The 24,269-nt window shown below is 34.0% G+C and overlaps 1 protein-coding gene across 1 annotated transcript in view; it reads right to left on the reverse strand.

The window, feature by feature from the left end:
- Window positions 1–1,291: 1,291 nt before the first annotated feature.
- Window positions 1,292–24,269, reverse strand: part of LOC129222902 (solute carrier organic anion transporter family member 74D-like) — a 40,843-nt gene continuing 17,865 nt past the window's right edge. The window contains exons 6-9 of the mRNA XM_054857463.1: window positions 18,882–19,026; window positions 14,422–14,600; window positions 10,895–10,959; window positions 1,292–3,865 (exon numbers count right to left, since the gene is read on the reverse strand). Of these exons, the coding sequence (XP_054713438.1) occupies window positions 3,573–3,865; window positions 10,895–10,959; window positions 14,422–14,600; window positions 18,882–19,026 (682 nt within the window). The 3' untranslated portion in view covers window positions 1,292–3,572. The remainder of the gene's footprint in view (window positions 3,866–10,894; window positions 10,960–14,421; window positions 14,601–18,881; window positions 19,027–24,269) is intronic.

Consider the following 24,269-nt stretch of genomic DNA (forward strand, 5'->3'; position numbering starts at 1 on the left):
TTTCTTTTCTACTTAAATGTAAGTCAAGATAATAATCATAAAAGATAATCCTACATTGGAGATTTAAATGCAAGTGAAATAACATTGTTAGTTTTAAGTAAAAGGGAATGCAACATTATTAAAGGGAATAAGTATTGATAATTTAGGAAAATATTAAAGCTAAAATTTAAGTTCTTTTTAAACACTACTGAAATGCATTTTTTCAAGTAATTGCTCCTTATTGCTACCTCTGTCGCGTAAAATAGGGGAAACGCACCAAATGTAAAGCAGCATTTTTTTTTTTTTTTTTTTTTTTTTTTTTTTGCCATTTACTGCTGAGATGGTCAAGAAAAAAATTTAAAGCTGAGTAATAAAATTTAGGATTCTGGGATTTGGATAAATTACACTAGCAGCTAAAAACAAACATTTCAGCTAATTTGAAAATTAAAAAAAAAAAAAAAAAATCCGAAAAATGATTGTTTACACGGCATGCCTTCGATTATGGGGTGCCACAAAAATAACATTAGAAGAAATAGTTTCATTTCATAAATCAACTATATGCACTTCAAACGAATAGTATTTTTTTTTATTACTGAAAAATCTATATTATAGCCTTTTTGAGTTACTTAAGTTCACCCCTGATCATTTGAAGACAATCTTGCGCAATGAACACACACAGCCCTACTTTCATCTTATTTGCTCTTTTTTTTTTCTTCGAAGAAAAAGAAACTTGTTTCGCCTTATATTGAGTATTTTGATTGGTATTGTGCCTTACCCTATATTGCCTGCTTCTCTAACCAGATTTCATTCTTAATCACAAGCTATAACCATATTTGAAATTGCACTAGGTACCCAAAATTAGGAAGTACCGTCAGGTTGGTTTAATTTTCCCTACTAACTCAAAACGTACCTATTTAAAAAGTTACTAACAAAAACAATCGAAAAGTATGAACAAATAGAATCTCAGCACCAAACTCAGCTGTGCTTCTTAAAGTAAATGTTGTATGGAGGTTTCTCTAAAGTCAGAGAAATTTATATCTTTCAACTTTACTTCACTCAGTGTCATTGAATTTCGGGCGTGATGACACTTTTGATCGTATCAATGATTTTTTTTTCTCCATACCGCTTCAGATTTATTCGTTTAAGCTGAAAGGAAACTGCCTGTACGTGTTACTGACGCAAAATGAAAAATTGATTTTTTTTTATCTTGATGTAAAGAGACACCTGCTTTATAAATTTAAAGAGGCGTGTTTTAAAGTCAATAAAGTTACAGAAAATAAGTTTTATATTTTCCTTTCTTTATTTCGAAAAATACGGCTTTTATTTTACTACAATATTTTTATCTAAAGGTTGAAGGATAAAATACATAATATGTGAACAATGTATTATTTTTAATGCGGAAAAACGTATTAATTTCGAAAGGAAGCATATAATCATATATCTGTCACTTAAAACTAAAGGGAAAGACCAAATAACCACATTCCCCCCTTTTCTCGCTATAGCAAGTAACAGAAAAGGGTATTTTCAACATTGTTCTATATGCTTATATGCACAGAAATTTACAATGATTGATACACATGAAAAAATGACAATTATGTAGGAAAATGAACTGTTTCATCTGTCAAGTATTTTATAAACTACATTTGTTCATGTTCTGAAAAAAGGGAATAAATATGTACTAATTTTAGTAATCACATAACTTTAATAAGAAATAAAAAAGTCTCAGAAAGATAGGTCCTCAGAAGTAAAAATCAATGATATTCAATGAACAAAGAGAACAAAAAGAGAGAAAAAATGACATAGTGAATTTGACTTTCGCTTTTTTTTGCAATCACGAGTGCGTGTGTGTATGCATGTAGGCGTGTGTAAGGGTGTGTAGGATATAGTCCCAACCGCCTGGGAGGAGCGGATTCCGGCGGACAGTGCTGCTGACGGAGCCGATGCTTTCTGGGGCAACAGCACCTGCACGGGCTGCTCGACAGTGGTTTTGTAAAGGATCCGGTGACAGTAAAAACAATAAGCAATTCGTGATTGCTCAGAGAAAAAAAAACCCTGTTTTAGTCCTTTCTAATGAAGCTGAGGTAGAGGCACTGCCTTTTGCAGACCTAGTGCGATCCAACGGCATATCATCCGCTCTTTCACGTAGCACCACTATCGGGGGAGGCCATTGCCACGAGAATTTTATACGTTCAGTTTCTCCACTAGATGGAGGCACCTAGTCTGTATCCGTGGCAAAATTGCACTAGGAATTTAATTTTGTACTCGAGTCTTCTTTAACATGCCGCATTATCATGCGACATGGATGCTATCGATTTTCTGCATTTTAAAAATCAACCGACTGGAGCCAAGTTTGTTCCTGCACCTTTGGAAGTGTGAGGGCAGTTTCTTAACCACTACAAGACTCTGTCGGATCTCCCGTAACAAATTATTTTTGCTATAGGTTATACGAATTTTTTAGAACAAGTTTTTCTCGGGGGTTTTTTTCCCCTCTTCTTCTTCTTCAGCGAAAATTAATGTTTTTGAGTGTAAGATATAGTTTCACTTCCGTCCATCTGCCTAAAGCATGCTCTTGCTAGCATGACGCACGATTTATTGATTTAAGTGGAGGCTATTTGGAAGCCAATAAAAATAGTATACTATTTTGAAGAAACTATTTGAAGGAGGATCAAAGATGATAATTCCAACCGAAGCTCGAAAAGGAGTTCTACTGCCTCCCTTGCGAGCTCTGGTTTTGGGAAAACAGAAGATTGCTTCAGTACTGTTGTCATATTTTAGCGTTCAAAAAATTGTATTTTTACATTAGTTTTTCGGACGCTGTAACAACATTACCTAGGCCTGCAACCTGCAACAGCAATTATCTCATCAAAAACAGCACTTCTCGTTGTTGTAGATTAATATTTTTGTATACAGTCTGACCCCGGATGATATGGAATTGCCAAACGTCAGCTAAGATGAGTCTGTCTGAACGAGAGGGGAAAGTAGATATTTGATACGCGTGCTCTCTACATTTCACTGTGACTAATTCAGAGGCTAGCATGCATCTGCAAAAGCTGACAACCCTGAAAACTATTAGATGCGTCCATTTCCGCTCATATCCCGGATATGTGCCTTTCCATCTCATCAATGGTTAGACTATATGAGTGTCAATTAAACTGAGGAAAATCAAATCATGACAGTGACAGAAATTCAACTATGTGAATCAAATACTTATTTTCCATTTAAAACTTTTCTCAAGTTTCCTTTTTCAAATCTTTTCATTAAACCACGTACAATGATAAAGGAAAAGTTTCAAACTGATTGGCACATTTTAAATCGAATGTGTAAAAAATTGATATTTGCCTTTGGCCATCGATATTATACTGAATACATGTGGCATACTTCGCGTCATAAACGTTTTTAAGCGCTATCAACGTTGTGACAACCATTTTAAAACGTCTGTAAAACGCTTAAACTTTGCGTGCTACCTGAGAAATAATGATATGTATTGCGCATATTAAAACTAAATTCAAATATTGTAAATGCTATAAAAATATTAATTTTGAACACAAATTCTTGGTATAAAAAGTTCTTCTCCCAAGAGTTTCAATGTCTCTTCAAGTTTCAATATCTTTAGTCGTTTTCAAAAGTTTAGGGGAATATTGCTGCATTTCAGTTGCAACGTCATCTTCTTCTTCATACAAATCACGCAATTTGCTATGTTTGAAACAAAGAACCACTAAAGTCAAAGCAGACAAGAATTGGAAAAAGGCTGATAAAATATGTACAAGTGTTCTAAACATATGCACATCGTAAAACCAGCAGTTCCCAGTTTGGCCACACGTTTCTTCCCAAATCAAACAGGCAGTGTCCACAATACTTCCAACTACGACAGGGAAAGGTATGAAACCTAAACGAAATAAAAAAAAATTGGCATAAATATGAAGATAATTTTTACTGCATAAACTCATATTCGATAATCTCTGTTCTAACTCCATTTTTAAATTTTATTTGGCGCAAAAAATAGCTTATATTGCTGGCTGCTAAAGATGGATTTATTTTTAATCGACAAAAAGCGCGATTATACGCATTAAATACAATGAAACAGAGATTGTGCATGATTGTTGAAACAATAGAGCAAGTAAAATAAATAATTTGTCACTTTAAGCAATTATTGTAAAATCGTTACTAAAAACATCTCACAGGTATTCTTAAAATAATCTTTGAAATACGCATTAGATAACATGGAAAACCTTTTGAAATATCTACGTTTATAGTACGATATAATGTAAGAGCTTCAAACAATGTACAGTCATAGAAAAAAAAAAACGAAACACTTTTAATTATTCGGCCATTTTTCGTGCTAGAAAGGAAAAAAAGATGTCATCCGACTTAGTTTAAAGTCTTCTTTAAATCTACGTAGGTAAAATTTTGATAAGTTACCATATACAAAGCAAAATGAACACCAACTCTTGATTTTCAAATGGGAACCCCTAATTTTTGCTACATAATTATGTTTAGACCGCAAAATACAGCCAGGATACGAAATTTCACTGCATTCCGTGCAGTAGAACAGGAGTTATTAACGAAAAACGTTTTAGGGACCATCCCCACATTGAAAACGCTTCTTTCAAGGTCACGGTTTATCAAGTAACGGAAGGTGAACAATGAAAAGATCGAGATTATCCAGCTCAACTAATGCTTTTTTGAAGTTCTCTTTTCTTCCGTAATCCGATACTTTTTAGCCGATTATGTTGCGGCAAAAAGCGATTTACGGTCGTTTTTTTTTTTTTTTTTGAAAAAAAAAAGTAAAAATATTTACTGATTTTTGTCTATCTGCATTAACCTAAGAAAGACGGATGAGGTTTGGCTGGTCCATCGTATAGATCGTTCTTTAGTAAACCGAATAATGACAAATTAAAAGTAATGGAACTTTTTGACTTTTCCTAACATAAACCTATTGGATTGCTCATATAATCATTCAAGCCTCAAAGAAATGTAAATATTCAACCTTATACCTAGAAACATGATGTGAATATGTTTGATAAATGTTGCACCTATGTTACAGGTTTATTTTGGAATGAATAAAAAGTCTTTGATTGTAAAATGGAATTGCGCGTTTTTAATTTCGCAGAACATCGGCAGAAGTTTGAGCCATCGCACACAAAAATATAAAAAATATACCGCACAACGTGGGAAGACGCAGCATTAAATAGATTGGAGACTCGAGCGAAGCAAGGTCCATTTATTCCGTGAAAACTTGCTCTAAATACATAAAATGAACGAAGTATCAATCTAAAAAATAAAGCAGAAACAGGAGAATATAAATACCCGTTAATGAGCAAACCCTTTATACTCGAACTTTATTTGGGAAAAATTTGGTTATTTGAATTAACCCAGTGGACAAACACAGTAATTGTTCTAGAGGCTTTTTTGTGATCAAAAAAAGAGAATTTGTTTCAAATCCTAATTTATGCGAAAGATCATAATGCGTGGTATTATTAAAAAGACATAACACAATCGGCGGTTTTAGTTAAACATGTAACATCTCTTAAAACCAATTTAGGAAAGTAATTTCCCAATGCTGTTTCTAGCAACGAGATTCGAGATGGTTCAACCCGTAATTAAAAAAAAAAAGTCATTTTAATTTTAACCAAGGTGAACGGAAATCTGACTTCTTGTCATTTCTCCGATTTTGTAACATTACGAACAAACCTTAGCTTTATTTGATATTGTTTCGCGCACTATATACTTTCACACTAGCATTGTCTACAGCATCAGGCTGGCGCACCTATAGCAATACTATAGGCAGCATACCCGACAGGCGGGTTGAACTATCCAGAAGCTACGATTTCGTCCTCGCTGCATATTTCGCAGACTGGAATCGGAACAAAGCGTGTGGGATGCGGAAGTCATCTTATTGAAGCTGAGAGTGCGAATAAACTGGTAGGCAAAGTAAATTTATCTGCTGTATGTTTACGGCATCTCACTGGTGAGATAAATTTTCTTCATCCACCAGTTTTTAGGCACTCTCGGCTTCAATGACATGACACCTGCTACATTGTTCGGTTAAATCTCGTTCAGGGCTGTTGTGTTCAATATTAGGACTCACAGCAGCCATGGAATGGGAAAGCCTATTTGCAGTGAAGACGCGGGCCGCATTCAGCCCGCGACGTTGGTCCATGTGGCCCGTTGTGTGTTCAAAGAATAAGAACAGGAAGTGGATTTAGTTCCAGTGTCACAAAGTTGGAGCCGAATATCCAGATATTGGATTCTGAAAAAGATACATTTAATAAAATAGGCACCTATTAGTTGATAACAATTTTTTTTTCACTTTCTTTCTTTGACGATATTTTTCCATGTTGTTCAAAAGAGAAGAAAATATTTTGAAATTTTATCATTGTCTTGCGAGAATTATTTTAATGTGAAATGCACGCCAATGACCGAGAAAGTAAATAGAAAAATAGTATTTAAATTATAATTAAGAATAGACAAAAACTCAACTTAATCTAACACGCAAATTAATGTTTTGTTAAATCTGTGACGAAGTCAAAAAAAAAAAAAAAAGTTCACAATTAGCCACAACTACTACTTTTGTGCTGAATACAGCTCAAAGCACGCGGCCCACTAGTGCGATTGAGATTTCCTCTCCTAGATCCTAACACATTGAAAATTATTCAAACTCTATACAAAAAAAAAAATAATTCCTAAAAACCAGTAAACTTATCTGAGAGCAATTATTATTTTTTGACCCATTTGGATACTGTTAAAGGAGAAACTTCACACTGTCGGCTATTTTTCGAGTACTTTTTCCCGAATTAGACAAGGCAATAATTTTTCCTTTTAGCAAATTATCAACGGGAAGAGCCACTAATTCTACACTCTATTGCAACATGACTGGCAAGACACTGGGGTTTTGTTGTATGTTTCTGTAAAAAAGTTGTGCATGTTAATTTTTTTGAGCAATCACGATTGCTTATTGCTTTCATTTGACTGTTTTAATGTGATATCATTTTATTTTCCCACCAGCACCCTCCGCAGCACCATCGTCGGCCGGCCGCCTCACGATGCTGCTCCTCTGGCGAAAACAGTCTCCAGGTCGCGTCAATATCCTACACACACACATACACGCACTCCTACACACACACATACACGCACTCCTACACACACACATACACGCACTCCTACACACACATACACGCACTCCTACACACACACATACACGCACTCCTACATACACACATACACACACTCATGCCTGCACAGACACAAACACTCATGCCTACATACACACACACACGAACGCCTACACGCACGCACATGCATACATACACACACACACGCACCCACACGCATGCGCTTGCACAAACACACACGCGCATACATACACATACACGGCTCGTGATTGCGAAAAACATTATTTCAATTCAAGATGCCAAAAATTCAAATATATATATATATATATATATATATATATATATATATATATATATATATTATTGTTTTACAAAAGGCAATGGCTAAACTCAGAAAAAATAAAAATAAGTAAATAAAAAATAAAAATAAAAAAACAGAAGTATTTAAAGTATAGCTTTTGATTTAAAAAGTTCTATAAAATATTCTTTTATTAGACATTGAAGTAGTGTTTCGCATTATTTACACATCGTCTGAACGATATCTACAAAAAACTGACGGTTGCAATATTGTGTTGTTCTTCTGCAGAGACAACGAATAAATTTATGCCTTTAAAAAATTCATAGGCATACCTCTAATGTAGAAAAACCACGTTATAATTGGTTTGCTTAGTTTGTTGAACAATTTTTTTCTTTTTTTACGAAGAAACCAACTTTTATAATTTCTGTTTTAAAAAAGTATACGGTCCCCTAAAGTAGGAAAAAAGGAATTTTTAAGCATAGCGCAAAAACTACTGAATATTTTGAGCTCAAATTTTGGATTCCCTCATAAAAGCTCTTCTAGATTGTTTTTCTGTTAAAATTTAATATGGTTTCAGATCATATTTTTTTCAAAAAATATTAAAATAATTCATAAAAAAACTAAAATTACATTTTGGGCGTTATAAATGATGTTTTTATTATTGGGTCGATTCATATTTTGATACAAAAAAACAATCTTTGCCGTGCCTAATCTAGTTTTTGTGTTATGAGTAAAAATATCAAAATACGTTTTAACATTACGAGAGGAATTTTTCAAAACTCGATTCTGAAGTAACGGCTGGATCGAATTAAACAAAACTTTGTATACAAAGTTAAAAAAAGATGCTGATTACAAATATGTGATAAAAAAAGGGGGTTCTCATTGAAAATTTTGAAGTTGATGCTCGTTTTAATATGAAGACGACCCCTTAACAACAATTTTTTACCATAATTATGTAGAACTTTTTATTCCTGAAACAATGACACCTTACACGTGTCTCTAGTATTAATAGTGTTTGAATACGATCGAGTGTTTCGTTTTTTTTTTCTATGACTGTACTAGCAAAATTATAATTTAATATACTTGGCGTTTATATTTGCTTGATATTTAACGCAATTGATTATAAGTAAAAACTAGACGACCCGTGCGGAACTCCGCACTGTACTTCGAATCGTTTCAAAAGGCATTTCGCTCTTTAAAAATTTCAAAGAAAGAATATTATGAAGAAAAACCGAAAAAAGTAAACGGAAAAAAGTAAGCGCACAAGAGAAGGCATGTAACTTGAAGACATCAGTAACAAAACCTCGTTAAATACAGTGTTGTAATAATTTGATCATCGCTCACCTTTTGGTTGTACGTATCTTCAATGCAAATATAAATATCATTAAAAGGGTGCCTGAGTGACACGTAAAAAATCAGTAATTGTGTATGTGAAAAAACGGGTTGTGTCAAATACAATCCTGCCTATGTGAGCCTCTGGCGAAAAAAAAAGAAACATCAAAGAGATATGATTTGGCACGGATTCGAAATGCCGCCATTCTGATTATCAGCACGACACTCCAACCTGCACCTTCCTTTTCGAATGCTATTCATTGAAGAAATGCGTAATAAAACACAGAAAAAAAGCTTTTTGCCGAAAAAATATAATAAGATCATGCGTCTATGTTTTGTCATTAGCCAGCATGATGCGACATAAAATTATTCGTAAAACATGGAATTTTATTAAAGAATGAGGAAGATCTCACGTAGCAATTAAAACAAACATTCTAGAGAAGTAATAAATTCGATTGAAAATGAGTGTTTTTATTTTTGAACATTCAACAATTTCCCATAGCAGGCTTCTTTAACCTGTACCGCTTAAATGCTCGCACTTGTTTTTCTTTTAATCGAACACTTAAAATTCAAAACCAAAACCAGTTGAACTGAGTCCGTTTTTAAAGCGTAATTTTTCGAACGTAGACAAAATGTTTTCTTTTCTTTTTTTTTTTTTTTTTTCAGCCGAAAGCAGAGGCGTAGGAAATGATTTCTTACTAATGAAGTTGATAATAATTTTAATGTTTTATATCGTAGTCGAATAAATAATTAAAGATTTACTGGGTGAAACTCGTAGTTTTAATTTGGCGTAGTATTTTTTCATTTGTATAAAAGTTCGAAAACTGCTATCAGAAAAATCTACATTTCAGCATACAATGAAAATGTTTTTCTGCACAAAAAGGATTCCCTTGAGGTATATCTAATACTTTGTTTATGCTTACATTATGCTTAGTGGTCTGGACTTAGTCAAAGCTTTAAAAAAAAAGGAAGAGCACCCTTTGATTAGCAGTCAACTTATCTGAATGATAACTGCTGCCTGCATAAAGGAGTCGAAACACCAAATAGCATTCCCACTGCATTCATTTTACTACGTGCTACGTGTGTTATCTATTGTAAGCTAACTTGCCTGAAGTTCAGACAGTTTATAGCCGAACGCTCTACCCCCCCCCCCCCCCAAAAAAAAAACCCACAGGTTAATTTTGACATTTTTTTCTTGCCGATAAGTGTTTTTATTTTTGAAAATTTTTACAATTTGTTATCGCAGTCTGTTTGAACCGTTATAGCTTAGATGGCAGCACGTGTTCATCATTTAACAGCACGGTTAAAATACAAAATAATTTGAACTAAGTTCTTTTTTAAGCGTAGTTTTCGAATGTAGTAAAAATGTGATACGCTTTTTGTTTTTTTGCAAAAAGAAGAAAAATATGTGTTACCCTTTAAATTGTAGTAGTAATATTTTTATTTGCACAAAGAGTCAAAAACTCATTAGAAGAATCTATATTTCAACATACGATTTATTGTATTTTACTGAACAAAAAACAATTCCATTGTAATATGAAATCTTAAACCTGATACTTATATTTCCGCTTACATTAAACTACTTCTGTTCGGCTATAAACTGTTAAACCTGATACTTATATTTCCGCTTACATTATGCTTTAATTTTCTTACCGAAGCCAAAGCTTTAAAAAAAAAAAAAAAGAAAAATCCTTATAATTGAGCTCCATGTTGCATCAAGTTTTCATAACAGCAAGGAGCGTTTCCAATCTCATTTATTCTATTCCCTCATATTTGTTATTCATTATTATTAAGTGGACATGTAATGCGCGATATTTTTCTAATTTTTTGATGCATATTGTCCAGACGTGGACCCGAACACGCATTCTCCTGGTTACCAGTCGAACGCTCTGCCGATCAAGCTATTCAACTCGGTCGGTAACAGTGCAAGTTAATGTTATAAATTTAATTAAAAACCTCATTCTGGTTTTTTTAAACAGGTTTTTTTGCCCGAAAAAACAATTTTTAGACCGTGGGTCTATTTTTCGTCAGTAGCCTGCACGGTAAGCTTTAAAATAAGGTGTAAATCGAAGAAATCGATCAAGAATTGAGGAAAATCGCGCGTAGAAACCAAAAACAGGCTACAGAAATAATATATAGGGATAATGCGGTTATTTTTTCTGTAAACACTTACCAAAAAGACATATCAACATTTCAAACGTTCCCAATGCAACACTTTTATCTTCGGGATCAATAGCCCTACAAAAAAAGTTTAAATGTTAAATATTTACGATATTTTTGAGTAAAACAATTGAAATATGTTTCATCTGTGTAAAATACTTTACTCTGCAATACCTTTAGGTGAATAACTAACAGAAAAGAAAAAGAAACATCATACATCAATCTACGAGATTTCTCATTAGTAAAATATTTATGCTAATATATGTTACAATTTTCCCAATATTTATCTTCTTTATTACTATAAATACCGGCTACTCTGGCCCATAATTTTGAATGTTTTCTGTCTGTCCACAATAGCATTGTTGATCCTCTTATTTCTAAGCTCTGGTAACTTTTTTACGCATCTAAATTACTCTTGATTTTATATTTAAATAGTTACCTTTCTTTTTTAAAGTGGAATTACGTTTTTTTTAATTATTTAGAACAATATTACCTCTGCGTTTGGGTTACTTTAGGGCAAGATAGGAGGAAGATGCTTTATCTACTTAAAGTGATTGTATAACTAGCTAGAGTCAAAAAAAGACTTAGGTTAAGAAACTCTAAACATTGAAAAATAAATCATGTTATTTTGTCGTTTTAGTGACATATTTGTTTTAATGAAAGATTTTTGAAAGTGAATGCGGGTGTAGGCCAAGTTACTGCCTCAAAATCGTCAAAGAAGTCTTCCTTTCTTGAGTTTTGGAAGTTGAACTATTTTATTAATAGAACAACGTTTGTGGAACATAATGTCGTAAATTTGTCTATCTACGATATGTAACTTGACGGAGATATTCATTTGGATTATAATTGAAGCCTCATTTCTGACCAATTCGAATCTTTTTTTTTTTTTTTTTTTTTGGGACACTGAAACAGTTAGGGGAGGGTGGCCCAAAGCGGGTAGGTCGCCCAAAACGGGTAAGTCTTCGTATGCCCCTCAATGGTGCGTAAGCGGCGATGCATACGCATGTCGTCTTTACATGAACGCCCCTGAGTTTTAATCATTCACAGTGAATCGGTATGACGCAACCAGGTTCAAAATTTAAAAAAAAAAATGATACGAGCCGTAGATAGGACGCCACTGATTTATAATATCACATAGAATTTTACAATAATGGAAGAGAACTTCGAGCAACTTTAAAATATCTTCCAAACAGTAGGGTAGGGTGGCCCAAAGCGGGTAAGTCTTCGTATGCCCCCCCCCCCCCCCATGGTGTGGAAGCGGCGATGCATACGTATGTCGGGTTTACCCGAACACCTCCGAGTTTTAATCAGTCCTAGCAAAGCAGCAGTGAAGCGGCTTGGCGCAATCGGGCTTAAAAAAAAAAAAAAAAAAAAAAAAAAAAAAAAAAAAAAAAATTCTAAGCAAAAATGAAGTTTTGTAACTGATTAGTGGAAGACCAGCTTTTTTTTTTTTTTTTATTGTCAATAATACTAAGTTTTCTGACACCATCCACCTACAAACTACGATAGTCATTCTGTTTGTTTCTTTTTTTAATATAACGTTATAATTATTGAAATAAACAACGTGCCTTCAGGCAAAGCGGTTACAGGATTTAATCATATATTTAATTATAATTTCTTTACTCGAGTGCTGACTTAGATTTTCCTTTTCAATTGGATAAGTATAACTTTAAAAAATTATTATTATTATTTTGAATGGCAATTCATTAGCCTATTAAATTAATTACTTATTTCTTTATGTTTTATAAACAAATATGATGACTTAAAATTGGAAAAGTACAACTTTTTTATATTTTTTCATAATGGCAGGTAGCTAGTCAATCTCTTAATCATTTATAACTTCATATTTGATTGGCAAATGTACCAAATCACAATTAGTTAAGCTTACCTGCTTTGGGCTCCCTGGTAGGGCAAAACGTGTTTTTCAAATGTTTGTAAAGTGTGACAATAAATGAATATTGGGTTCGAAATAATACAAAAACCACTTTTTGTTTTGAAGTTTTAGAACCCTGCTAGGAAATAGAACCGAAATTGTTGCGATAAAAATCCAAAAACTACAATTTTCGAGCATTCTTCGAAAACCTATCCGCTTTGGGCCACCCTCCCCTATATAAAATGTTCGTACCTAAAACTATATCCTTGAGAATGACCCTCCCTAAAATGTTAGTCCGTATCCGCCCCGGTGAGAAAGCTCAACAATCCATCCGTAAGCCATTATAAAGGAATGTTCCTACTGTTTGACATTTCAGTTCAAAAAAAAAATTCCATTCCTGTTTAATGTTCTCTGAAACAATTGACGTAAAAGTGTGTCAACAGACTTTTTAAGTTTTAAATATAGCGAATGCAAAGTTCAAAATCTATGCAAACACTTATTGAAATTTTTTTTCTATGCTGAGAAGCAGAGAACTTTGACCATATCTTGTCCCACAACATATGAGAGTTTCAACTTCCAGAGTACTATTTGTTTCCAAATTTATAATTTTGGCACTTAAACCTCTTTGATTCTAGATGCCTAAACTTAATATAGTCTTTTGCATGGTAAAACTGTTCGATGAGAAATTGAGTAAAAGACACTTAAAGCATATCAGCACTGTTTTTTTTTTTTTTTTTTTTTTTTTTTTTGTACAATAATAGATGGTGTCCCAAAGGTAACTTCTAGTAAGTATGAAGCCCTAGCTACCTATCCGCTGAACTAATCAGATCAAGATTTTAGCCAAGGTAAGTTAAAAAATTAGGTGCTCGAGATTGTGATGCCTTTAAATAAGGAAGTGCTTACGGATATGAATATTGAAAAACCAAAAATAGGGGTGGTACGATTAGCATACGACGAAAATTGTTCGCTAGCAAGTTTGAACATTAGCCTGAAAAAACTTACACCATTCACACTGCATTTTAAAGTTTTTTTTTTTTTTTTTTTTTTTTCACAAGTAACGTTTTGTCCTTGATGTTTTGGGGTTTGCACTTCTAGTAATGTCTAACCCAGTGAGTCATGTAAAGTGCTTCGAAAATATTCCTCTTTTGTACAGCCACTAGGTCTAAAAATAGTCATCTTTACAAATGTTTTAAGTCAGCAATTTTCTTCACACTGCTCCAACACCATTTGTGGTTTTTTAATACGATGACCAATTTGAGCAAGGAAAAATGGATGTTGCCATTAACAAAATTCGAAATTGGCTTAGTATAAATGTAACCATGATCACTGCGTTGCTGGAAAACATTATACTCTCGAGCGTGTACCTTCAAATAACCGTATCTAAGATTTCAGTTTGATTGGTTCAGAAGATAGGCCGCTATAGGACTTTGCATGTTGAGGAAAAAGTTACTTATTAACCAACCCGTAGTTTGTTGCAAATTCCAGTGAAGAAAAATGACTTTTTTCTTTCTCACTTGTTTAAACTTTGAGTTAAATCAGTTTTTATAGAATATAAAATTCATACATCAGCAAAGCATAAAATCTAATATGTCTATAAATATCTTTAATTGCGTTAGATTGGACATGGATATCTCTCTGGAAGTGATCTATATTACAAGGGTATTTACCGTAAGCATATCAGTGTGTATGCCACTCTAAGAATGTTCATCGCTGAGTGCAGAACCGGCAACATAACTACGTAAATTGTCGCCTGGGACCAACAGCTTTCTTCTTTGCAGTATCCAGGAGTCACAAACGAACCGTTTTCTCCATCTTGGAATGCAATGCAAGAACAATTTGTAAAAACCTAATTTAAAAAACAACATAAATTTATTTCAAGAAAAAAAAACACACAGTTTTTAATGTATTGAGCAGTTTATTTTTCAGGAGCTGTTCACTTAAATGTCACTTTTTGTCAAAATATTTGACTTTTCCCTCCCCTATTTGTCACAAAGTTTCACACTTCACCTAATCCCCTCACCTCCTCCTGTCATATTGCCTAAAAGTATAGTTTAAAATAAAATAAAAAGTACCCTAATTATTACTTGTTAAAATTAAGTAATGTAAATGATATTGGATAGTTTTTTTATTTGCTACTAAGAAGAAATTTGAAGAAAAAAAATATGATAATTTTAACCACAAGAAAATATGCGTTAATGCCATCGAATATTTAAAGTTTAGTTTTAATACATACAATAATTAAGTGTGATATTTGACCTACATTTTTCGGAAGCGACATTAATTCACGACAAATGATAGGTTACTTTTCACGATATATTATAAGAAAAAAATAACATGGTTAGTTATTTCCTTAGAAAATTCTCTTCTAAAACAACTTTTGAGTAGGACTGGGCGATATAAGAATTTTAATACCGCGATAGATCGCTCTCCAAATATCTATATTTTCATTATAACGTGAAAATGGGGGGGGGGGTGCAAAGGATTGAAAAACAACAAAAAACATTTCCAAATATAATAAATACAATTACTTCACTGATTCAAAACTTTCCTGGAGGGCGTGCAAATGGTATAGCACAATGCATGACAAAGGTGCTTCGCAACGAAAACGTTTTAAATATTCAATTCAATACTTTGTTTAAATCATTCAATTTGAGCAGTCTCAATAATTTAAATGTACTTTGAACTATATTTCGTATTGACGTCTTAAATAGTTTATTTTTAGTTATTTAACAGCTCTTGCTTTAAGACTTTTTACTTCTTAGTTGAGTAACATTAAGTAAAATACTAATAATAAATCTTTAAAGAATGCAGCTATACACCCATTAAACCCACAGAACTATGAAATATGCTTTTGATTTATATGTCACTAGCTGCATTACCCGACGTTACACGTCTACCTCGAAAATAAAAGTTTCGTCTAGAGACACTAATTAACAATCAGGTTTAAAAAAGAAAGAAAAAAATAGCACAAACATTTTCCGCCAATTTGTAGAAAACACAATTTTATGACTCAAAATTTAAAATTTTGCACCATTGGATTTTTTTGTAATCATTCTGCCTTTTCTGACGACATCTACCAAGGTGGTCCCCATACACCCCATTTTGATGAAAAAAAACTTATGTGAATTCCTGAGCATCAAAGGACCACTGCGCCATGTTTAGAAAAAAATCCGACGGAAACGGGATTTGCATTAGGAAAACCCCTCGTGGGGTGTATTCGCACCCTCCCCCCTTTCCTCATAGGTTGCCGAAAACCCCTATGGCAATTCCTGACCATCAAAGAACTGCCATGCCAAATTTGGCAAACAGGATTTGTATAAAGAACTCCTCTAAGGGAGGGAGGGTGACTCCCATTGCGAACGAAAACTACCCTCTAAGTGAATTCTTGAGCATCAAAGGACCTGTCTGCAAATGTTTTACAAAAATCCGACGTATACTCGATTTGCATAAGGAAAGGAAAACCTCCGTGGGGTGTTTTCTCCCCCTCCCCTCCCTCATCGGTAGGCGAAAAACTCCCTATGAAAATTCCTAAGCATCAAAGTATTGCTGATCCAAATTCGGCAAAGATCCGACTCAAACTGTGGATTCATAAAAGGAAACCCTTGGTGGAAGGGGGAGGGGGTCCCGATTGTGCGAACGAAAACTACCCGATGTGAATTCCTGAGCATCAAAGGATCTCTGTGCCATGTTTGAAAAAATCCGACATAAACTGGATTTGCATAAGAAAACCCCCCTTGTGGTTTATTCGCACCCTCCCTCCTTCCCCCTTAGGTAGACCAAAAACCCTATGACAATTCTTGACCATCAAAGAATCGCTGTGCCAAATTCGGCAAAGATCCGTTGAAAACTGTGGATTCGTAAAAGGAAACCCCCAGTGGGAGGGGGCGTTGAGTGGTTACGATTGCGAACGAAAACTACCTTATGTGAAATATTTAGTATCAAAGGACCTCTCTGTCATATTTGGCAAAAATCTGACTCAAATTCTGAATTTACATTAATAAAATTGTCATTTGGTTATATAATATACAACACATATGAAACGATTGTTTTCCTAATTGTTTTCTAACGATACACACATTTTTTAAAGTTGATTTTAAAAATGCAATCAATTTTTCTTCAGCAGATCCAATCCAAAATGCATATTGTTAGGTAAATCAATTTTCCCATCAGTTTCATTATTTCACAAGCAATTTAACAGAAAAACGAATACGAAAATGTCTTCACTTTTTTAATTCCGGTATTTGACGACAAATCTTATAAACTAAACTCAAAAAATACTAAGCAATAGAGCTGCAATGAATCATTACGGCTTCAAATCCGTTAATGCGTAGAACTTATATAAAGACCGTATTTTCGCCCGTCCATCCAAAATATGCTTCATCGCCGAAAATGCGTAGAACTTATATAAAAACTCTATTTTCGCGCATCCATCCAAAATATGCTTCATCGCCGAAAATGCGTAGAACTTATATAAAAACCCAATTTTCGCGCATATCGCCATAAATGCGTAGAACTTATTAAAATTCCTATTTTCGTGCATCGCTCGGAGCTGCCGGCAATGTCATGAATGGAATTTATGTTTTTCCTTTTAGTTTCGTTTTTCGTTCAGATGAGTTGCACTCCCTCTACTGAGATAAACTTGCCACAAAAGTAATCTCATTAGGATTTTTTCGTTTTTCATTTTTTTTCAAATGATAATATTGCGGTTCAGCATTTTTCAAACCTTTTATTTAGCGCAATTTCAATGGTTTATGTGTAATTTGAACTATGAATCGTGTTGATACCTCAATTGATTATTTTTTATTTGTTACATTAAGATGCTTTCTTAACCAACACATATTCATTTTTCAGAGCCCACGAGTGGCTTATGTCAGCTTTGTCACAAATTAGGGGCGCGGTCCTTGGAAGGGCCTCGCTCTGAGTCGAAGAAGTATAAGTTTGAAAACTTTATGGGGAGAGGGGATTCGCTGACCTAACTGACAAGGGGTTCACCTTGACCTTCGACGGCGTTGTTAATTTTTCCTTTTACTATAATTAAATATTAAATATCTGTTTGAAGAAAGCAGATAATTTCTTGAAATTTTAAACACTTACCCATTTACCGAACTATGAAAGCTTATGTTTTTTGAGTCAGTATTTTAATTTATCCGTAATTGAGTCCCGTATTTCCTTTTCAAGCGATATATCGTACGGATAGAAATTTAAATATCGTTATCGCGGTAGTAGATACATACCGATTAATGACGATATGTCGGTGTATCGCCCCTCCCTACTTTTGAGCCAACTTAAGGCATAAACTAGAAATCATTGGTTTTATCATTTTATAAAATTTTTGAAATATTACAAGCTTTTCACAGAATTTCCATGAATCTCTACTATTTTAGGAAGTTTGTTACGATAATGCGTTTTCAGAGAGTCTTTCTTTGCAAATTAATTTATTAAATAATCAGTTTAAACGTTTTCAAGGGCCAGACACGTTCACTTTTGCTAATACATTTTTTTTTATTTGTCATTGCTGTTTTTCTTGACCAGAATAGCAAACGACTGGGCATAAATGATGTTTTTTTTTTTTTTTTTCAAGATTTTTGACCCTTTCCACCTTTGTCACAAAGTGTTTACTTCACCGTACCTCTTCCCTCCCACCCTTTTGTCACATGTCACGCTATTTTTCAAAAATATATTCTCATAAAAATGCGTGACATCACACGTATAACAGCCCCTTCTAGCAGCAGTTTCTGAAGGCACTATGAGGCCACCTTCTCCTGCTTGTAAACACCCGGCAACCCACAGAACTGCGGACGCAATCCCATAAAGATCACTGGACGATTTTAGTTCGTTGCGCTCACTCACTGGTCACTAAAATTTTTAGTCCTGCTCCAATGGTCGTTTTAAGCTTCTTAATACAGGAATTACGAAATTAGACAGCGGATTCACGTTAATCAATAAACACTGAACAAAAGTATGTTATAGCTAATTAATAAATTTAAATCTACTACAAATGAGCCGCATGCGACCTACTAAGTTTTTCAATTTAGTTGTAAAATGGCTACGTTGGTTTGAAATTGCCCAATAGCTTCCCAAAATGTAGCATATTTGTAAAATTATCGTAACCAAGTCATTCTCATACCTTTTTCGAAAGCAAAGTTGTCTCCACTGTACATCCAGCAAAACAGGGAGAAAAATAAGTTGTTTTACCGTCAGGACCACAAACAGGATTGTAAGTGGATTTAGAGCAATTACAATTCGCATTGCATTCTTCTGTCAAAATCAATCTGTAACAGACGAAATTTCAAATCAGAAGATAGCTGAAACAAGATTTTGAAATAACTGATTTGAAAAAAAATCCTATAGTATTCATTAAATGTAGGGTAGTCTGAACAATTAATAAGCAAACCCTAGTAAATAAACAGTTCGTAATTTGGAAAGAGGGTCAGGGGTGAATTGAAGAGTTTGTTTCCAAAAGCGTTTAGTCAGATTTTTCAACAACTGATTCTTTGAGAAAACTAAAACATTGATAAAATTCGTGTTTTTTTTTTCCCCGAAAAGAATTAAGTTGCACGTAAGTTTCATACAAAAAGGAATTAAATCAAGTTTAACGAACCACATATTTCCTTGAAATCACGCGGTTTCCTTCAAGAGGACTCACGGGAAAAATTCTTTAGTGCACCTCTTCTGAAATAAAGCCTAAAAGCAGTATGAAACAAAAAAAAAATGTTTTCAGATTACTTGAAGCGTTGTTAACTAACAAACTGCACGAATGTTTTGAATTTTTATTATAAACCTTGCAACGATACTCATAACGCGAAACATAAGTGGAAGTAATAATAGCGATGAAGAAATAGATTTGTAAATGAAAATTTGAGGAAACTTATTAAATTCCAAAATTGTGCAATTTATGCTGTATTTACACATAAAGAAAACTTGAACTACTTTTAAATGAAAGAAAGTTAATTTCGTTATTTGTTTGTGTGCTAAAAGAACATAAGTCAAGTTTGTTCCAAAATAGTTTTTTTTTTTTTTTTGAATAACGATACTTTTAAGATTTTATTAGCCGTATAATATAAATGTTATTATCATTCAGAGATTACCTGGAAAAATTATTTTGTTCTTAAAATCAATATTACACATTGCATAACAAAACCACGTTTTATTAAGAATAGAAAATATGACTTAACTCTATTTGGAAACAAGTTCTTCAACTGGTTACAGTAACTTTCCTTGATCGCAATTCAAAAAGTTAAATATTTAGAAATAATATCTTTTACACTCAGAAATGCATCCAAAGTCTTCCTAAAATTGAAGAACCCTTGAAGTAAGCTTTGCATTTCTAGGAGTGTATCCATGGGTTAGATGGTTTTATTTACTGGGCTGCTGCTTCATTCCTCATTGAACCCATTCTTTGCCCCGGCCGATACAGGATCGGCCGCGCAGTTTGTGTTAATACTGCCCCGGCCGATTCAGGCTCGTCGCAAGAAAATGGTTCCTAATTGCCTTCGACGAACCTGTGTCGTCACGGCGTTTCTAGCAGTTTTTGCCTCGGCCGAATATGTGTCGGCGATCCTTCCAGGGGCAGAACCCTGTTATTGCGCTTCTCTGTTGGGTTCTGGTGCTTTTAGGGGAGCGGTAATCAAGCTCTTTTCCTTAGACAAAAGGGATGTAACTTACAGTATTTCACGAAACTTGTTGTAATTTATTTTATTTTACTAAGATATTAACCTTTCAAGTACTCATAAATGGGACACGTATAATGCTTCGAATAATCAGGCATTATATTTTTTATCTTTTCGTGGAAGCTTTGTTTCTTAGCATTCTGGCATTTGAACTCCTGATGAACAAGTGTGAAAATATTTCCTTACACATTTAACAATATTTCTATGCCTGAATAAAGCAAATAAACAGAATTTTTTATTCTTCTTATCAAAAATCCACCTTCTTACACAAGCAACCTTCACTAAATTGTTCAAAATCCTCAAATTTTATAATTTATTTTACACAACATTTTTTAAAAATTATCTTACACATCTTAATTTTGTACGAGTATGTTTTTTTTAATTATAATGTGTTTACTACGCTTTTTATTTATTTGTATACTATTATTATTTTTTATTATTTAATTATTTTTAAATCGTGATATTTTCAAACTTAAATTTTAACTTTTTATATTCGCGGCATCCTTTGATGGCTTTTTAGTGATACAGTTTTGAATATTTTTAATTTCACAAATAAAAATTATGACGACCAAATTGATTATACGTAATAGTTGACCATGCAAAACATAAAATATATACTACAGTACAAATGAAATTATAATAGCTTGAGTTATTTTCGCTTTACTCATACGAAACGAAACATTCCTTTTCTCCCTTTCTTTTTCAGATTTTATTTATTGTTTTAAAATAGCTCCAATGTTTTAATTGCGCCTTTATTTATGAGATTTTAAAAATAGAAATAAATATTTGGTTTCCTTTCAATAATCAAGTTGCCTTAATTAGTAAATAATCCTATGAAACTAACTAAAATTTATCCAAATATGTTTTAAAATAAGAAAAACAATTCGACTCGATTTCAAGCAAGATTTTCTTTTTTTTCTTCTGAAGACATGTTCCCAAATGCAGGCAGTAAAGCTTGCTTTGAAATTCCTTTCTGATTCAAACTGTTTTGTTGTAAGAAAATAATGTGGAAGGGTTGACCGCAAGACACCAAGGGGGACATCTAATTAGGGAATCCGCCCAGGCAGTCTCTGTTATTCCTCTTTCAGCTGGGGGCTTTTAGTTGCATGCACAAAAGTATTCTTTAGGGAAATAGGGGATTAGCCGCAAGTTTTGATCTTTTGTAATCATTTATCTTTAAAATACTTCCCACGCTTGAGCAACTGATATCTGGACACTCAGAAGAGATTTAAAAGTCATCGCAATTACGATAAAAGAACCGGAAAGCAAAGAGATGTCTCTGTGTTTATTGGTCGTTTTGAAGGGTCACAATGTATCAAAAGACACCGAAGAATACTTTTTATCCGCTTAGAAAATCATTCCCACAGTTAAAGCGTTTTTGTCAATTCAAACCCCTTGCTCACAGGTGGGATCGATCAGTCAATTGTTTGAAGAATGTTTTGTTGAGCCCTTTTGAAAGGTAGATCATCTTACATTTAACAGTTTTGATTTCTTAAGTGTATAAAAAGAAAAGAATGATATACTGAGATAAAAGCAAAAAGAAAAATAAATCAATAAAATAATTAGTGTTATAAAAATAATTGCTTTTCGTCCTATCCTCTATTGTTTATTATTTTTCCGTTATGTACTGTGTAAATTTAATGAATATTTCAGCACATATTAGCAACCTTGTATTTTATTGCACTATTTAATTCAGTGCCAAAAAAACTAATAAAGCGCAGCGATTTTCGAATGCAAGCTGAACAGCAAAAACTACATTAAAATCCCGAGAGCAAAATGGGGAGAAAAGCGCTATTACAACGTAGCAAAAAGCAACTCCGTTCGTTATCTGCGGCATGCGCGTTAAGGGGTTTCGGGCTGATTATCGAATGGGTGAAGCCCGCAACCTGATAACCATAAATGTTCTCCAACTTTTGTTTTTCATTACTTAGATTTATAAAAAAAAAAATGTTTTATGTGCATGTACTAAGTGCTACAGTGTTTAAAAAATATCGGAATTTTAAATTTAATTTGTGCTTACACTCTCAGAAAAGCACCATCAAATGTCACAAAATTTTCGCTTACAAAAAAACTCACGAAATAGTTTCGTGAAAAGATGTTCATAAACTGCCAGACTTCTGAACGTCTAGATTTTGTTTGCCTTACTTTTTTAATTAAAAATGCATATTAAAGAAGTACACTACAACAGGAGCCTTGTCATTTAGTTTTAAAAACAGAAAAGCTCTTAAAGTAAAATTTAAAAGAAATTTAACCTAATTTAAGCTAGCTTAAAAATAGTTTTAAAATAATTTCCTAACATAAATGCATTTATTACCGTGGAAAAATTTGCTTCTGAAAAAATGTTCATTAATTTTATATTTACCTTTAATCGAAGTCACTTTGTAAATTTACTTTAAGTAAGAATTTAGTATTTATTTTTATACGAGTGTAAATCCATAAATCAAAGATGCGAGTTTCAAAACCAACAGCATCATTCATGGCAAAAATACGTACAACGTTTATACATGTACAAATATCAATTAAAAAGACTTTAAGAGCTTTGCAAACAGCTGTTTCGAGGTTATAAAAACAAATCCTTTCATCAGCACGTAAAAGAAAAAATTGCACACTAAGTCCGATGACAGACAAATGAGCGGTAAATGTAAGACAAAAATACGGGGTGTGCATGATACCTTTCCCTGCAGTTTGGGAATCTTTCCTTTAATATATATATATATATATATATATATATATATATATATATATATATATATATATATATATATATATATATATATACACTGGTGTGCAAAAATTAAGGACGAAGTCGAAAAATTAGAATATCAGCTGAACGAAGAGGCAGAGCGGACAGAAAGACCAATCAGGAGATTATGTAAGGTGATGTACCGTAGCACATGCGCAGATATACAGGCAGAAGTAATGGGGGAGCGTCTGAGTAGTATAAAGCATGTTGTCGGTGTAAGATCAGTATTTCTGGCAAAGAGATTGCACGCCGTATAGCAGTTAAAATCACACCGAGTTGCTGCCTCAGCGAGAAATGGCGAATAATCAATCTGTTAGACGACATCTGGATGCTTTTACCCGAGGTCGAATCATTGGAAAGTTGGAGGAAGGCCGCAGTGTGACAAGTGTGGCTGCAGAGTTCGGAATTGCTCACAGCATCGTTTCACGACTTCGGAGACAATTTCAAACTACAGGAACAGCTATCCGGGGGTTCAGTAGTGGTCGTCCACGAGGAACCACACCGGTCGTCCAGATGACCGGTATATTGTCTGACAGGCCAGAAGAAACAGGCGGCAGACAACGGGAGAAATCGCTAGACACACGACACAGGCGACTGGACGACCGATATCGCGTTTTACCGTGGCCAGAAGACTGCACGGTGGTGGTCTGTTTGCACGACACCTATACGGTGTGTACCTCTAACGCCTGCCCATCGAAGAAGAAGTTCTATGTGGTGCCGGGAACACCGGAATTGGAGAGACAATGAATGGGGACGAGTACTCTTTACAGATGAGAGCAGATTCAATCTGAGTAGCGATTATCATCGCATACTCATCTGGAGAGAGCGGGGAAGCCGCAATCATCCCTCAAACATCATTGAAAAGGACAGGTATGGAGGTCGCGGTGTTCTCGTTTGGGGAGGCATCATGCTTGGTAGTCGTAGAGACCTTCACATCTTCGACGCAGATTCAGTCAACGGGACCCGTTATTGTAACGAGATTCTTCTTCCATATGTGCGTCTTTTAAGAGGCGCTATGGGTCCGCAGTTCCTTTTCATGGACGACAATGCACCATGTCATCGCACAGTAGCTGCCGAACAGCTCTTAGAGAGTGAGGATATT

Source organism: Uloborus diversus, chromosome 5 (assembly GCF_026930045.1).
Source record: "Uloborus diversus isolate 005 chromosome 5, Udiv.v.3.1, whole genome shotgun sequence".
Classification (NCBI taxonomy): domain Eukaryota; kingdom Metazoa; phylum Arthropoda; class Arachnida; order Araneae; family Uloboridae; genus Uloborus; species Uloborus diversus.